Source organism: Eublepharis macularius, chromosome 8 (assembly GCF_028583425.1).
Source record: "Eublepharis macularius isolate TG4126 chromosome 8, MPM_Emac_v1.0, whole genome shotgun sequence".
Classification (NCBI taxonomy): domain Eukaryota; kingdom Metazoa; phylum Chordata; class Lepidosauria; order Squamata; family Eublepharidae; genus Eublepharis; species Eublepharis macularius.
Window position 1 is genome coordinate 41166607 of NC_072797.1, and position 16701 is coordinate 41183307.

Sequence of the window (16701 nt, forward strand, 5' to 3'; positions counted from 1 at the left end):
ATAATATAATGACTTGTCAGGATATTGATAGAAAAATCCTGAGAGACAAGGAAACACTATTTAAAGAGTCTGAAATTCCTGGGTTTAGTGAGCCATTCCAAGTAAAAACAATCCCTCTCTTTCTCCAACAGCAACAGCCAATCATTTCTGTAATCCTGAGTGTGTGATACTGTAAACCTTCTAAAGTAAAGCTTTGGCTTACCAGTTACTACACTGGTACAGTCCTTCACTTGCCCACTCTACCACGTATAAGCTCTTCTAAAGAAAAGACAACATATTCTTATGCTGTTGAAAGAAAGTATCAACATGAATTCCTTCAGGAAAGGGGGGCAGGGGTAGAAGAGAAATGATCTCATATGCTTATGTTACTCCCCGATGCCCCATCTGTAACTACAGCATGCTATCTGGCATGGTTATTTTTATATTTAACTTTATCGAACATTCACGAACATGCTATAACCGAAATTGCTTGGTCACTGCTACTGAGAGTATGCCCTCATACCCTCCCATGCCATTTTCATTAGTTGATAGAGCTACTGGAAATCTCACAGTGGGGCAGACAGCACCCCCCCACCCCACCCCAGCAGCATTTTCAGTTTGGGAAAATGGTGTAGATTGGAAGGCACTCTTCACTGTGCCACAGTTCCCAGCTAAATTGAGCCCTGAAATGCTGGGGAACATTATTCCCGATGCTACATGTGACTGCAAGTCAGGTTAGGGGGAAGGGATCCCCAACTTGATTCATGTCACACATATTGTCGTTTGACCCTCAGACTGAGGTCCGGGGACCTCTGGAAGCTCGTGAGAATTCTGCAAAGGATCCACAAGTCCCCCAGCCAAACTACCTTTATCCCCCCCACCACATCTTCAGCCTCCTCTCGTTCCTGCCCCTGAGAAAAGTATGGCAAAGGTGTGAAGTGCTAGCCACCAGTTCAGGCCCAGTTGTGTATTGCCTGCTGCTATACTCAGTTGCATAGCAAGGAACTCACAAAGACTTGCAGGAGGCACCTCAGTTTCTCCTGTATCCCCGATTCCCTCTTTCTGGCAGCCTCCATAGCCCCCCTTCTTTCCCTGCTTCCTTCTCTCCTTCCCACTCACCAGGTATCCTGTCCCTCATCTTCAGCTCTGTTTACTATTTATTTACTTTATTTATATCCCATCTTTCTCCCCAATGGTGACCCAAAGAAGCTCACACCCTTCTCCTCTGCTCTGTTTTATCCGCACAACAACTCTGTTGAGGAAGGTTAGGCTGAGAGTGTGTGACTGGCCCATAGTCACTGAGTAAGCTTCCATGGCAGAAGGGGAGAGGTCTCCCACATCCTAATGTGAAACTCTAACCACAACACTACATTGGCTGTTATGAGGTGGCTGCTGTTAGTAACAAGCAGCCACACCTAGGCAAATCATGCAAGCTGCGTGGTAGCAAGTTGCCAGTGGTTGTTGCTGGCCCTGGCCCTGGTAAGTCCTCCTTCAAGGGCCAAAATAGGCCTAGAAAGGGCCTTGACCCTTCCCCCACTTTATACTGACAGAAACAAAGCTTTAAAGGCTAACAATACTGTTATGGTTGCATAGCGCATTCATTTCTTAAAAACAGAGGCACTAATTCTATTACTTCAGGGGGCTTTAACTCCTGAATTTTTAAAAATTTCTGATTTTTCTGGTGTTTTTCAGGTTTGTAGAAAGATCTGTCTTGTCTGTTCATAGCTCCAATCTCTGGGTGTAAGTATCGACAAATTTGGCCATGCTGATAATTAGATATGTTGATATTGTATATGATACTGGTCTTTTTCTGTAGACAGATCTGAAAAATTTCCACATCTCTCCCACACTCTGTCGAGAAGTTATTAAGCAATTTATGTTTCTTTCTATCTCCTGTTCAAAATTCCTTCTAATAAAAGAATGAAATTGATCAGAACTTGGGTCAGAGCCTTTTTAGTTGTAATCCTATCCAACCAATTGGCTTCCCTCTTAGAACTGACCTTTTAGGTCATGCACAGTTACTATTTTTTCATATATTTTCCTTTAAAATGTAGCTGGTAAGATTTAACTGCATTGTTTTGAGGATGTGAGTGGATGGAAGCCTTTATGGGGCATACACAGCTTGCTGCATAAGCTTTGAAAAGGGACAATTTCACTTGTAGTATATGCTACAAATTTTGAAATAAAAATGTGGACCCTCAGGTTGTTAAAGTCTGAGAACCACTGCTGATCATCATAGCCATAGCTCTGATCCAAAACTTGTCAGTAACAAAAACAAAGCAAATTAGAGGAGAATTAAAGTGCCTAGTTACATATTATAGCAGAAAACATTGCACTTAAATTATCTTTGAATAATAGGGGTGTGTGATTTGGTATATCCAAGTCCAATATATACCCCCAAATACCTTATCAGTATTTTTCAGGTATAGTCAGGAATCCCAATCAAATTCAGGATTCTCAGATGTACCGGTATTGGGTTCCTGGTTAATTCTGAATATATTCTAATGAGGGAATCATCATAATTGGACACAGTGCAGCAGCTCTCCCTTAAATACAATGGTTTGGTTTGTGCCCTTAGGAAATTGTATTATATATGTATTATATAAATATATTATAAAGATAAATAATATATAATATAAATATTATACCAGCTCAGAGCAGTTAAATTGGTGATCCCTGGCCTCAGGGATGCTCACCTGGCCTCAACCAGGGCCAGGGTCTTCTCGGTCCTGGCACCCACCCGGTGGAACTCTCTGTCTTGGAAATCAGGGCCCAGCAAGATTTACTATCCTTCTGCTGGCCTGTAAGACAGAGATGTTCTGCCAGGCATATGGTTGAGGTTGGGGCATGAGCGAGCTCCATTTTGCCAGTCTCCTGTTGAGGGGGGAATACAGCTCCCTCCTCCCAATTGTTTGCTGACTCACATAATGTATATACTATCTCCCATCCCATGGGATGTATTGATGTTACCCGTTCTGAGCCTGCTTGCAGGGAGAGTGGGTTATAAATGTAACAACACCACCATTTGACTTTGGAAGTCATCTCCCTTCCCCTTCCTCCTCCCTCTCTCCTTGGCTGGAAAAGCAAAGAAAAGTGGGGGGGGGCAAGTTGCACTTTCAGGGCAAGGAATTATACAAGGTGAGTTCTGCTGGGATTCTCCAGTTCTGATGGACTCTGTCAGTTATTTGAGGCGGCTCTGATTCAAAGGCGTTCTAGTTTTACAGCTTGGCTCTCCATTACAGCTGCAAGACCAGGATGCCTACATTTCCCATCAAAACTTGAGGGAAGCTGACAAGTGTCCAACCTGTGTCAGGCGTCACTTGTAGCTTGGCTCTCAGTGGTTTCTATTTTGAGTTTGGGTAAGCTTTCTTTATGCTGGAGAAAGCATGTGACCCCCCCAACACACACAGGCTACAGTAGAAGTGGCTGGGGGGACCTTGTTCAGGGGCCCATAGAATTGGAGCATTTGAAACTTGGGGGGGGGGTATGTAGTGGACAGGAAGGAGTAGGTTTCTTGCAATTTTGGTGGATTATTATTCCCATAGAGAATAACAGATTTCCAAATAAAACCTGGATCCAAATACTAAGTCAGTATTTTTGGACCCTAATATCTGGAATACCATATACCAAATATATATGGTATTCCAGATACCTGGATCCAAACAATACCAATTTTTAAGTGCACACCCATATTGAACAATGCTTCTAAAACTTGTCAACTCAGTGGGGCTTACTCCCAGGAAAGGATTCTTAGTATTGTGCTGTCAGAATCCCAGATGCAACAATAAGGAAAACAGCTGTTCCATACTTCCTTGTGGCAACCTTTAATCAACTACTTTGTCCCTAATAATCTTTTTACTAGACATAGCCAATTTCTCATTTCCTTATGTCTAGAATTCCAGTATCTTAATCTATTGTTGTTTTCCCCTGAACTGTTGCCAGTTTGTCTGCATCCCCTTTAAGGTGTGGCCAGCCACCAAAATCAGAAAGAGCAATTTCAGTAAAGGCAACAAAAGCCAAGCAGAGGAGAGTTATCTCCTGTTAGACAGTTTGTTTCTATTAATTTAACACAAGACATCGGCTGTGTAGACACCTCAGTTTATCAGAATTTTCTTCTAGTTTATATACAATCTAGGATCCACCTGAGAACTTCCACAGACAGAAGGATTTCCACCAACAGAGTACAACTTTCTTACCTCACACTGCAGTCCAAATTGCTACTGAAATGTGGGCCTGTGGTGGTAAATTTGGGCTGTAGATATGAGTGGGTGAGAAAATTGTAATCCACAACTTTGTGTGGAAATTCTTTGGTGAATCCAAGTCATAATCTTCACTGACAATTTAGGAATGTTATATACAGTTGCCAGCATTAACGGTTTCTTTGGTTAAAACAGAGATGCTTTCCACACAGGGACAGGCTTGTGAAGTTAACTTGCTGCTGCTGCAAGTTAAGGATAAAGGAGTATCTTTGCAATGAAAAGAGCTAGAGACTTACAGTTATTTTGTTTTACATTCTGCTTTAGGTTCAATACTACTACTTTTGTAGTTTGTATAATACTAAGTACAACTGATTTTAAGACAACGAAAAAATTTATTGCAAGTTCTTATTCCCTGGCTCTCAAAACATCCCATTGTAACATATCATTAATAAGCAACCTCTTCACATTTCAGAAGAGTAGCCAGTGGACTACTCTGAGACCACCCCAAGAGCATGTCTCTTTAAAAAGACAGCTGCATCTGCAACAGCTGATTTTTACCAGTTCAGCACAGCTGTGGGGGAGAAGCAAGGCACAGCTTCACCAGGTGACTGGCCGGCTCCTTGCTTCCTGTAGTGAGAAGTCAGGGACAGCCAGTGGGCATACTCAGCCTGCTAGGCTGCGTTTAAAAACAGCTGAAGGGGCTGATGAAGTCAGCATCTGGCTACCATCCACAGGCTAGGAGAGAAGGAGCCTGCAGGAGCTCATAATTCTGAGGGCAATGGATGACAATCAGAGGCAATGCTGGAAGGCAGGCATCTAGAGGTGTGGGCTCCAAACACAACCCTTAGGGAACAAGTCTTGCCCCAGATTCACTGAATGGAATAACTTACCTTTGCTGGAAAAAAACCCCTGAAATTAGGGGAAATTATCACATCTTCGGTTTTGTTTTGATTTCTTAATGCTAGGATACAGTTTTTCTTTTACAGTATAAAGTATAATTGTGCCAAGTTTCACCTTTACAAGCTATAGACAAAGTATAATCATGCCAAGTTTCATCTTCATACTTTGTCATAGAGACACCTATCTTTGTAATATCCCTCCTCTATAATTAAGACAGATTTATTTATAAGACTAACTACCAAGCCAGCAGTATTAATCTTAATATTTATTTACAGATATGTTGAACATAAAATACTCAGCTCCACAAATTATAGAAATATCAGCTATTAAAGACTTCATCCTTCATAATCTTGCAGCATGATATAGCAATTAGAGTGTTGGACTAGAATCTGAGAGAATCCCCACTATGCCATGGAAGCTCACTGGATAACCTTCTTTCAGCCTAACTTACCTTACAGGATTGATGTTGTGATGATAAAATAGAGAAGGGGAGAAGGATATTGTAAGCTGTTTTGGGTCTCGATTGGGGAGAAAAACAGGATATATATATCTAAATAAATAAATTTTTCAACCTATCTAGAAGCTGTGCGACCACCCCGCTTTGTTATTTTAATTGTTCAAATAGCACCATCAATGTGCCTGACACTTCAACGAATACAAGAACACAGACCCTAACCAAAGGAATTTATTCTAAAATTTGACAGAAGGGAGGTAACACAGGGATGATAATAAACAGGAGGACCCTTGTAGCACTGTAAAGACTAACTACTTTTATTCTAACATAAGCATTTATGGAATAGAGCCCACTTTTGTCAGAGAAGAGGAAGAAGCAGAAATAAAGAGGGGAAGAATGTGCATTTCTTCCAGTCACACATGCTTAGTTACAACAGAAAAACATAAATAATAATATATATATTGCTTTTACTAAGAATGCAATGTACAATACCATCAGGAATTTCAACCCAAGAAATGTTCTAATGTTCTCTACTCTCAGCAAAGGAACACTGAACTCACTAACTTGCCAACATTTCTCAAATGAAGCCATTAAAGATTTTTGATGCAGTCGCCAAGTCATAGAAGACTCATATACTCTCTTAGTTCTGCTCCCAAAACCTCTGCTGTTTCATGCTCACAGCTTTTTGATTTGCTTAAGTGAAGAATTGGACCTTTTCAGCTTATTTAAAATGGCATTCCTGATGATGAGTCAGGCCCCTTCCCTATGAGTCTTCTGAAAGGCATGTATAATGTGACTATTTCAAAGGTAATTTTATTTGAAAATTTTCATATTCTAATTTTGCAGAAGCATCTGTGTATTTTTTTGCCCATGGTATTCGTATTGTGATTAATTTAATCAGTTTAATTGGTTATTAACTGATTGTTTTTAAATATTAAATAAGGCATTTTTAGGATAGTTATTTTAATAATAATAACTGTGTTTATATACCGCTTCTAGACAGATTAGTGCCCCACATAGAGCAGTGAACAAAGTCAGTATTATTACTATCCCCACAATAGAGCTGTGAAGCTGGAGCTGAGAGGAGAGGCTTATCCAAGGCCATCTACTGAGCTCATGGCAGTAGTGGGATTCAAACCAGCAGAGTGCTGAGGAAGGAAAAAGGGAGCAAAGAAGTAGGATGCTGTAAGGGGGCAGGAAAATGGGTACAGAAGGAACAAAGGGACCATTGTAGCCCCTGAACTGACTTGTTTTTCATACAAGTCAGTGAGCATTTGCGCCACTTGTATATACAAGTGTTGTATATACAACACTTGTATATACAACATTTGTATATACAAATCACCTTACCAGCCATGATCACCCATACATTAAAGTTCAGAATTCAGTTTTTATTACTGGCCAATTAAATGACTCATGATTTAGGGAACAATCTTAAGCAGTTTTACTCATAAGTAAGCTTCATGTTACTCAATGGGGCTTACTCCAAAGAAAGTGTCCTTAGGATGGCAGCCATAATGTCTCTGCCCTGATCTTTGGGAAGAATATCTGCGTACCAACAAATGAAGACAAATTTGAGGATCACTGTCCATCAACTGTACCCAACCCTAAAACAGTGTCAGGTGAGCAGCCCTGATAACAGTAGCGTACAGTAGAGAGAGCAAGTTTCCAGTCCAGTAGTACCTTAAAGACCAACAAGATTTCCGGGGTATAAGCTTTCGAGAGTCAGATATATCTGACGAAAGGAGCTTTAACTCTCCAAAGCTTATAACCTGGGAATCCTGTTGGTCTTTAAGGAGCCACCGGACTGGAATCTTCCTTTTCAATACAGTATGCAAGTTCAGGTTAAGAACGTTTCGCCATGCTATATTGTTTCTTTAAAGGAAGAAGCCTGGGAAGAGAAAAATGTTTTCCAAGGCATGGTGGAATTTTAGTTAGTCTTCATAAAAGGCATAACGTTCTGGATTATTCTAATGAACAACCTACATCTACTATGGATAGGACTACAGCATTAATTTCTTAGCGTTGGCGATAAGTGCCATCGCTGTCCTTCCCCCATTTTCTAAGTATGACTAAAGCCCAGATTCCAGTGTATGAGAAAAACAGTTAGGTCTTGAATTTCATCTGTTAGACAAGACCCTTCCAGCTTGGACAAAATTTCCGTCTCTTTATTCCCCAGTAGGGGTGAAAGAAAAGAGGGACGAAAGAAAACCCAGAGACCATCCTCAAAGAAAACGCCTTCCTAACAAGCGACAAAGCAGCCACAAGCTGTACACACACCTCAGTCTCAGCTGCCTCACCCGCCGCCTGTTAGCGCAACAATTAAGCCGCACCAAGATGGCGGCTAGCCGAACTTTGAACGAAGGAACGTTGACGTATCTGAAGACCACCCCAAACTACAATGCCCAAAGGCGCTGGAGAGATCCGCTTTCCCAGAAAGCAGCGCGTCACCAATAACACCTCCGCGGACTACATTTCCCAGCCGTCCGCGGAAGCCGTCGGCTCTTGACTTGGGAGGGAGTGGGTAAATAGTGGGCAGAGAGTGAGCTCCTCGAGTAAGATGGCGGCAGGAGTAGCAGCGTTGTTTTGAGGGCGGGGGATTAAAAACAGAGGGAGAGAGGGGAAAGGGAAGAGGGCAAGCGGAGAGTGTGTGTGGTCGTCGTGCAGATGGTGGGGGCTGCCAGTGGGTGCTGAAAGAGGAAAGAGCTGCGGTGCCGGCGGTGGCCAGAAGGGGACAGGCAGAAAGGCTGGGAAGCCCCAAGGAGCGGTGCCAGTCAGGTAGAGCCCCGCGCCTGTCGCCTCGGCGCTTTCCCTGTGCGGCGGCCGTGGCTGAGCGACGCGTCTTCCCCATGTCGGACAACCAAAGCTGGAATTCCTCCGGCTCCGAAGAGGACCCCGAGACCGAGTCTGGGCCGCCTGTTGAGCTCTGCGGAGTCCTCAGCAAGGTAAGCCGCCTCAGGGGTCTGTCCTGCGGGAAGGGAGGATGGTGGCGGCGTTCCTCTGCCCCTTCCCCCCTTACCTGAGGCGACTGCGGAGTAGGCTGGTGCCCTTTTCCTCACCGCCGTTGGGGAAGGAGGTGGCGTTGGGAGGTGCGCCTGTGGCTTCTCTCCGCAAAGAGACAGCGATGGTGGGAGCAAAGGGACTCTCTCGAGAACCGAGAGCCGGCCAGCCCTGGGGGGGGGGGCGGCTGTGGAGCCTGACCCCCACCCCCCAAGTAGCAGGAGATTCCCACAGCCCTCCTCAGTCTCAGAGAAGTGGCAAGAAGCAGAAGCGGCGCCCTCTGTAAGCCTTCCCCGGCCCATTCCGGGAAGGCGCCGCTGGGAGACCGTTTGGAGATATTTCACTTCCCTTTAAAACGAAGCTTTCGCCTTCCCGAGTGGAAGAAGCCAGCCTGCCTGGGAACATCACTTTCTAAGGAGACCACCCACCATCTCTTTCGGTGGTCTTAAGGAACTTGGTAAAATATCCTTTCTCCTCGTTGGAACATTTCTATTTTCTCCCCTCTTTTTGAGGACATGAGGAGCGGGGGAAGAGATCAATCCATTCATCAGGTTCTTCGCAAGACGCTAGTAATCCTATCCCAGACTGTACTTGTAAGCACAGCTTGGCTGAGTAATGATACAACCCCGGATAAAGAACGGTCCCTTCCACCCGTTGAATCTTCAGGAAGGGGAAAGGCTAACTTTGGCCTGGGCCTTCGAAGCAAAAGCGTCCAAGTTATTTTCCCCCTTATTCTCTCCCAACCCCCCCTTTACAGAAATAGAATCATGTGATGTTCACGTATAATGCATAATTGTAACATCAGAGAGGAATGGCTTGACCTTTGCTCTAAACATCAAAACGATGCAAATAGACCTGCTGTAGGACAACTACATATAGGGCCATGAATAAAAGAGCATGCATACCTGATTAAGAAGCCTTTTCTTTAAGGTGTTAGTATTTGTATGCTTTGTTCCTCTTGCCATTTGTTCCTTTAAAAATGAATAGTTTTGCACAAGATTGCTTTAATAAAAACCTGCCCCTTCAAAGCAAAGTGTCAACTTCAGGCAGAACTAACTAAAGGCAGTTTCAAAATTTGGTGACTGTTGTAGCATTGTAAAGTATTTCTAGTACCAGTATGTGTACATACTAAGTCATTTGCATTTCACCATACTTCTTATGGTTCTGAATCTTTTGTGTGTTGAAGCAAGCAAAAGTCATGGTTTTCTTAATTTATGAAACATGCTTTTGCAGAGAAACAAATTATTGTGTAGTTGATGTTCAATGATGCGTGGAATTTGCATTCAGTCTGCAAATTGCCAGTCATTATTTTCAGAGTTAGAAGATAGACAGAATGTTGCAAATGCGACCTTTGATTATGAGGAGGTTGCATATGAGAGCTGGTGTGATGTAGTGGGTAAGTAGTTGGGCTGCCAGCTCTTCACTGATTCAAATCTCACTACTTCCATGAACCCACCAGGTGGTCTTGGGTAAGCCACTGCTGTCAGCTGCAGCTACATCATGGGAATAAGATCACTGATATTGTTTTCTATTCTGTGCAGAATCAGTCCAGAAGAATCAGTCCAAAAGAATGGCATATAAATGAATTATTATTATTATTCAGTTCCAATCTTGGATGGAAAGTACATGTAGCCCTTTATACTACTACTTTCTAGATTAATGTCAGCTGCTAAATGGCTTTTACGTGGCATTACTGCAGCACAGAACTCTAATACATTAGCATATTTCAGTAATAAGGGGGTCAGTGGGTTGAGTCTGGTGCAGTTTGCCTCTACCTGCAGGCCTTAACCAGTTCTCTGTTTCCTGGTGGTACAGGAAGAGGCACTCTGAAGGTCAAGGGCCTGAAATTATCTTCTGATTGAACTGTAATGCTGGCAGGCAAGTAATACTGCAGTTGCTTAACAATTCAACCACTTTCTGTTAATGTTAGGTACTCAAAGTCCTATAAAATGATTCAATTTGTAGCATACTGTTGTAAATGCCACGTTTTACTGTAGTGCAGTGTTGTAAACTTCACACTGGGAGACGTTATTTCAGCTCCTTGCCACTATATGGCTATCAAATGTTAAACCCTAAACTGCATGTAAAGTGTCTGTGGCTTATTAAGAATTGCATATATTTGAGTGGCTGGGGGTTGCTGTATGACCCAGCTTGACACAGAATGTCTTCTCCTCTTAAGTAAACTGGCAGGAATTCTGGATTCCAAAATATAGCTAAACCTGTTGCCTGTAAATGTGCTGAACTGTGGTATTGTGTAGCTTCTTGTTTAGAAGTTTCATAGCTACGTGATTCAAGTCTTTATACAGTGAATACTGAATATGTTAATAGTTCATTACTTGCAGGTTTGTGTCTACCATTTAATGTATACTTTTATTCTTGTTTAAACATGTTTAAGATTCTTGATAGGATTAAAAGAAAATTTAAGAAATAATAGAATGCTGGTGATCAAAAAAGCTGTTTCAAAACATTTGAAATGTCAATAACTATTGTAGAGATCTTCCACCATTAAGTCTTTTAGTAATGAATAAAATGGAGATGTGTGATCTGAAGGTGTGACCTGTGGTTGATCTAGGACTCTTGATGGTAGCATGAACTTAATTGGTATTCAATAATTAGCAACTCCTTGTAATAATCAGTTCTTTATTGTTCAGTCACAACTTCTTGTAATAAGCATTTTGGAAGGAGAATATTGTTCTGAACATCTGACTTATTTAAGGCTAGATTTAAATTTAATGAAATGTTTGCTATCAGTTCTGTAAAGTCTAGAGTTCATTTTTAAAAAGAATTGTCTTATTTCTAGCTGACTAGCTTCACTTAATTGTGAAAGTGTTATTCTCTTTACTTCTTCCACATACAGTTTATAGTCTTGGATATGTCCATGTGCTAAAATCCATTTTTAAGGTGAAAATCATAATGTAAATTTCTTCATATAGATTCATTGTTGATACTTCTTAATTGCTGCTCTTTGTACCTCTTCTCATTTGACTGCATTAAGAATAACAGAATCGTATTCTGTATTCCAAAAACGTATCTTGTAGTTTTATCTGTTGAGATTGTTTTCCATTACATTTATGAATTGTTCCATTTGCTGCTTAAGTAATGGGATGTGTAGAGTTGATGAACTAAATTACCAGTAATGGCTCCCAATATCTCCTTGTGATAATGGCTAACTTAACTGTATGTGTATAATTTAGCAATGATGATTTCTAGTCATTACTATGTGGTGCTTACCACACCATTTAATAATTAATTGCACAAACACATAGAAATGCTTCTGCTTAGCCATTCTTATTTATGGTGATGGTCCCGTTGAGGTGCAGTTACACACATTAAAGTTCTTCTGAAGGGAGTGATATAGCAGCAAAAAAACTACTGGAAAGCAGTTTCAGTCTCTTGCATTTCATTATTTCAAATTTTTCTATTAGTAGCCTCTAAAACTTTATTGATTAGACCCTTCTAACAATGAGTGAATGTGAGATAGATTTGTTCTATTACCTTGTTAAACTTGCATGTGTTTAAAAGCTATCGGGAGTATGGGGGAATGATGCAATTTAGTTGGCTACTCCTACCCTCTTCCCCCGTCCCAGTTTCTCTACAGTGGAGTATAAAGTATCCCATAAAGTATCATACTAATATTGGTATACAGTTTAGATTTTGATTACTCTTGAAATCTATGTCTATGGGATGGGAACACTTAATTTGGTCTCTCCAGCATATATCATGCAAAGGGCTCACTTGCTGATCTATCCCTGCTGGCCTTAACAGTTTTGTCAGGTTTTCTTTCCTGAGTAGGCTGCTAGCAATTTGATATCTTTCCAGCTCTACTGACGAATTAAGAGAGCGATCCTAAGCAGGTTTACTGAGAATCCTCAAATCTACTAAGTAAGCTTGCTTCCAGGAAAGTGTCTTGGGATTATGTTGAATTTTCTAGTAGATTAATATTTTCTAAGTTATTTCAGACTGCTCAAAATGAATGATAATAACAACATTAGATTTATATACCACCCTTCGGGATGACTTAACACCCGCTTAGAGCAGTTTACAAAGTATGTCATTATTATCCCCACAACAAAACACCCTGTGAGGTGGGTGGGGCTGAGAGAGCTAGAAGCTGTGACTGACCCAAGGTCACTCAGCTGGCTTCAAGTGGAGGAGTGAGGAATCAAACCCAGCTCTCCAGATTAGAGTCCTGCGCTCTTAACCACTACATCAAACTGAATGCAGCCAGCTATATTCAGTGGATGTTTTTTTGAGTTAAAAGAAATGAAATAACCTGTGAAGTCACAGAAAGTGATTCTATGGAGGGATGAATAGATGGGTCTAGATTTCCCTTCTGTAATGCAAACATATTTCTGGAAAGTGGTTCTAAATTGTCATGTTAAAATTGGTCACGTAATGAATCATGTGTTAGACTCTTATCAGGTAACTTTATCAATATTACCAATAATTAGCTTTGTACAGCAAGGTAGGACTTAAAACTAATTCCGTAGAAATGACTAACCTTCTGTTACACAGACAAATCAACAGCTTGCCTGTAATGAAAATTAAAGTAAACTAGGAAGCTTCTCATTTTTGAAGCAATCTTTTGGGTAGCCTTTCTCCATTCCCCAACTTATCACCCCTTTTGGGTATTGTTTCTAATGTCTGTTCTTTCCCATTTTCCTGTTTGCGTAGTTTTAATAACTTAAATTTATTATTTCAATAACTTAAGCATGTTTAACTTTATTATTTCAATAACTTAAGCATGTTGTTTAACATGCTTTCTTATACTTTATATCCAGAGCTGGCCCAAGATCTTTCTATCATATCCTAGCAAAATCACTTTCAGTAATCAAGAGCTGACATTGGTTCTATTTTCTTCTTTTTAATGGCCATTACTTCTACTTCCTCTCATTTAGGCAATCAGCTAAGGAGTTATCTGTGTAATGCCCTGGAATGCAGGGGCTATCAGGCCAAGTATTTAAACATCCTCTGTGCTCCTCCTTCAGAAGTATAGTCATTGTTTGTGAGTTTCCCCAGAGACTTAACAGATGAGGCAGATGCCTCTGGAATTCGGCAGTCCAGGTGATTGTGTGGTCTACCCCTCTGCATTAGTTCTAATTAGACCTAGTAACAGTCACTGTGGGTTTTCCAGTAATGCTGCCTATATCTAAACTTAATAGTGAATTATTTAATTTGTATTATGGCATTTAAGTGACCTCATACAGTTTTACATTTCATAGGTCGCTAAGGTTAGCTACAACATCCAGCTGTCTAATAAAAACATTCTGAGACTAAAAAGTTTTCAATGTTCTAGTTCACACATCTCAGTTCACACATTTTATGTTTCAGATTTCTTGTAACATCTCCATGTTTGAGTTTAATTTGGTTAGAATCCTAGTTAATTGTTACAATTCAAATAAGTTTGTTCCCTAATTAATACATTGATGTTCAATAAATAATGTGTTCAATAAACAATACAATATGCATTTGAAATAAACAGAAATCTGATACAGAGCTGAAACAATGCTGAAATAAAACAAGCAAATTCACACATCCTATTAAATGACATGGAGAAACCATCCAGCAGGATTCGGTTTCGTTTTCCCGGCCATGTCGGACACTCCTCTCCGTAGGTCCGGGAGGAAACGTCCGAGCAGCCTGATCAGGCGGTTGACCTGCGAGGGTTAACCCCCAGGACTCCCAGTGAGGGGGCCAGGGTCCGGAGCACGGCGGGAAGAACCCCCTGAAAGCAATGCAGGGGGTAAATTGCCCGTTTGCTCCAATGGAGGCCGGCAGACTTGCGCAGCACATCGCGTGCCGCCGGGCCATGGAGAACGGCAGTAAGCAGATTTAAGGTGAAAACCTGTAAGTAAGCGAATCCCTTCTGATTTCTAAGCGTATGCGAAGGATTGGTGCGAGTTGAAGCTAAGAAGGCACGGACTTCTTCCCCTCCACGGAGTTTCGGAACTTAGCAAGCGCCCCCCCCCTTAAGATGGCGACGAAGAAGCAGAGCCCTGCGATGAGTAAATCAGTGATGGCGATGTTACAGGGGAAGGGAGAAACCCTGAAAGAGATGGTCAGACAAGCGGTCTTTGAAGCTATGCAGTCCTTTATAGCGAAGTTAAATGAAATGGGGCAAAAGGTTGATTCAGTGGAAAGCGAAGTGAAAACCATTAAAGAAACAGCGTCTGGAGCAGAGCAGTCTGCACGCGAAAACGTAGTACTCATGAAAGCAACAAGTAAAGAAGTGAAGCTCTTGGAGAATCAAATAATAGGATTACAAGTGGACCGTGCCCAAACGGTACTGCGTCTTCAGAATGTAAAAGAGGAGCAAAGTGAAAATTTAAAAGATTTGGTGTCGGAACTTTTGGCGTCATTTGCTAAGGCAACTAAAGAAGAGTTAAAAAGCGATATTCTGGAAGTCCGTCGGACATCTTCAAAATATGCAATGAAGCATCAGCTGCCTCGCGAGATTATTATTGACTTTTCATCTAAGAAGACTCGGGACACCATCTTATATAATTTGTATAATGTGGACTTGGACTATCTGGGTAATAAGGTTAAGATATTGAAGGATGTTCCATTTTTGGCTCGTAAAAGAAGATTTAAATATAAAAGACTTGCGGCTTTCCTGAGGAAATGTGAAGTAAAATACAAATGGTTGTTTCCGGAAGGCATCTGGTTCAGATACAAGGATCAAACCTACAAGTTAACATCGGAAGTACAGCTGAGGGACTTTTTGTTTAACCATCAGGAGTTCCAGCAAGAAGAAAGTTCAAAGCCTGAAGGGGAGAGTGGGGAGAAGGAGGGAACGAGCGCAGCTATTGTAGCTGCGCAGAGAGAACCAAGACCGAGACGCGGGGGGGGGGGGGGGAAGAAGACCTGATCCTGAATGTAGTCTGTATTTTATAAGATCTACCAATCTGATAGCATATTAGAAAGTTAACTTTAAAGAAAAATTGCAGTATGAAGGGAATACAAGACATGTAGATGTAGTGTGTGTTTTCTGTTTATATGTTGCTCTTCCCTTTTCCCCAGTCCCCTTTTTTCCTTTATATTTCTGTAGTTTTTTGTAGTTGTTTATGTTAGAAATTAAAAATTAAAAAAAATTATAAAAAAAAAGAGAAACCATCCAGCAGGAGCAAAAGACTGTATACCTTAGTATAGTCAACAGTCCCTATCCCTTTACCAGCTCATCTCCCTGAACCATTTCCTTACAGCATAGGCCTATAACCTGTGTAAAATAGCCCTTATGAACAATTAAGTTTTGCATAGTTTGAAGAAAGGAGAGTGGGAGCTTTCCTGTCCTGTGTGGATTATGTATCTTTTTTTTCCAGTATTGCTTTTGCTAATTTAGTTGAGTTTTAAGTATGATTTAGCTTTGCTTGTTATTATGTAGCAGAATAGCTTTGGCAAATTTTAAGCACTGTTACAAACTTTGGCTATCGTTGTCTATGGTCCCTGATGCCTGTCTCTTCCCTATTCAGTCTCTCTTTTAGGAGCCAAGTCTCTTCCATCTCAGATGTTGAATTTCCTCTTTAATTCATGGTGCACCCTTGTGCCTCTTATTTAATTGCATTCTTACCAAGGTGAAATGGAACAAACCATGCATATTTTAATTATATGTACAGTTCTGTTTGTGAAACCAAGGTCTGCTTAGTGGGGAATATATTGAAAAGGACATATAATGAAGGCGCAAAAAGTGAATGGATTAAAGTCAATGGTATGAAGATGGAGTTAAAACAGTGCTTTCGTAGAGATCTTTACATGGTGCTTTGTTTCCAAGCCCCCATGAGCCAGTGAGTTGTAGTGATTAGAGTATTAGAATAGGATCTGGGAGATTCAAGTAGAAATCTCCACACTGTTGTCTAGCTTACTATGTTACCTTGTCAGTCATTCTCTCAGTGTAAAGTATCTCATATGGTTGTTATGTAGCTAAAATAGAGGAGAAAACAATGGACATTGCCTTCAGTTCCTTGGAGGAAGGAGAGGATAAAAATATACTAAATAAATATTATTTGTATTATCCCATGTAAGCCTTGCTTCATTTTAAAAGGCAATTGAAATACATGGGGGGAGGGGCTATGCACTAATATATTAAGCACTAGCCGTACTTACTGGGAGAGTAAGCTCTATTTAGCCCAGTGGGACTAACTTCTGAGCAAATGCGATGTAGTGGTTAGAGTG

The 16701-nt window shown here is 41.2% G+C and overlaps 2 protein-coding genes across 5 annotated transcripts in view; one reads left to right on the plus strand and one right to left on the minus strand.

Moving 5' to 3' along the window:
• Nucleotides 1-8612, minus strand: part of POLK (DNA polymerase kappa) — a 48696-nt gene extending 40084 nt beyond the window's left edge. The window contains exon 1 of one of the 2 annotated variants that reach the window (XM_054986227.1): nt 8552-8612. The gene's annotated coding sequence lies outside the window, so the exon portion shown is untranslated. Of the gene's footprint in view, nt 1-7812; nt 7866-8551 lie in introns of those variants that run through there. The other variant, XM_054986226.1, reaches the window with a different exon arrangement.
• The window catches only part of CERT1 (ceramide transporter 1), a 121615-nt gene continuing 112994 nt past the window's right edge, over nt 8081-16701 (plus strand). For all 3 annotated transcript variants that reach the window (XM_054986229.1, XM_054986228.1, XM_054986230.1), the window contains exon 1: nt 8081-8477. In XM_054986229.1, the coding sequence (XP_054842204.1) occupies nt 8382-8477 (96 nt within the window). In that variant the 5' untranslated portion in view covers nt 8081-8381. The remainder of the gene's footprint in view (nt 8478-16701) is intronic.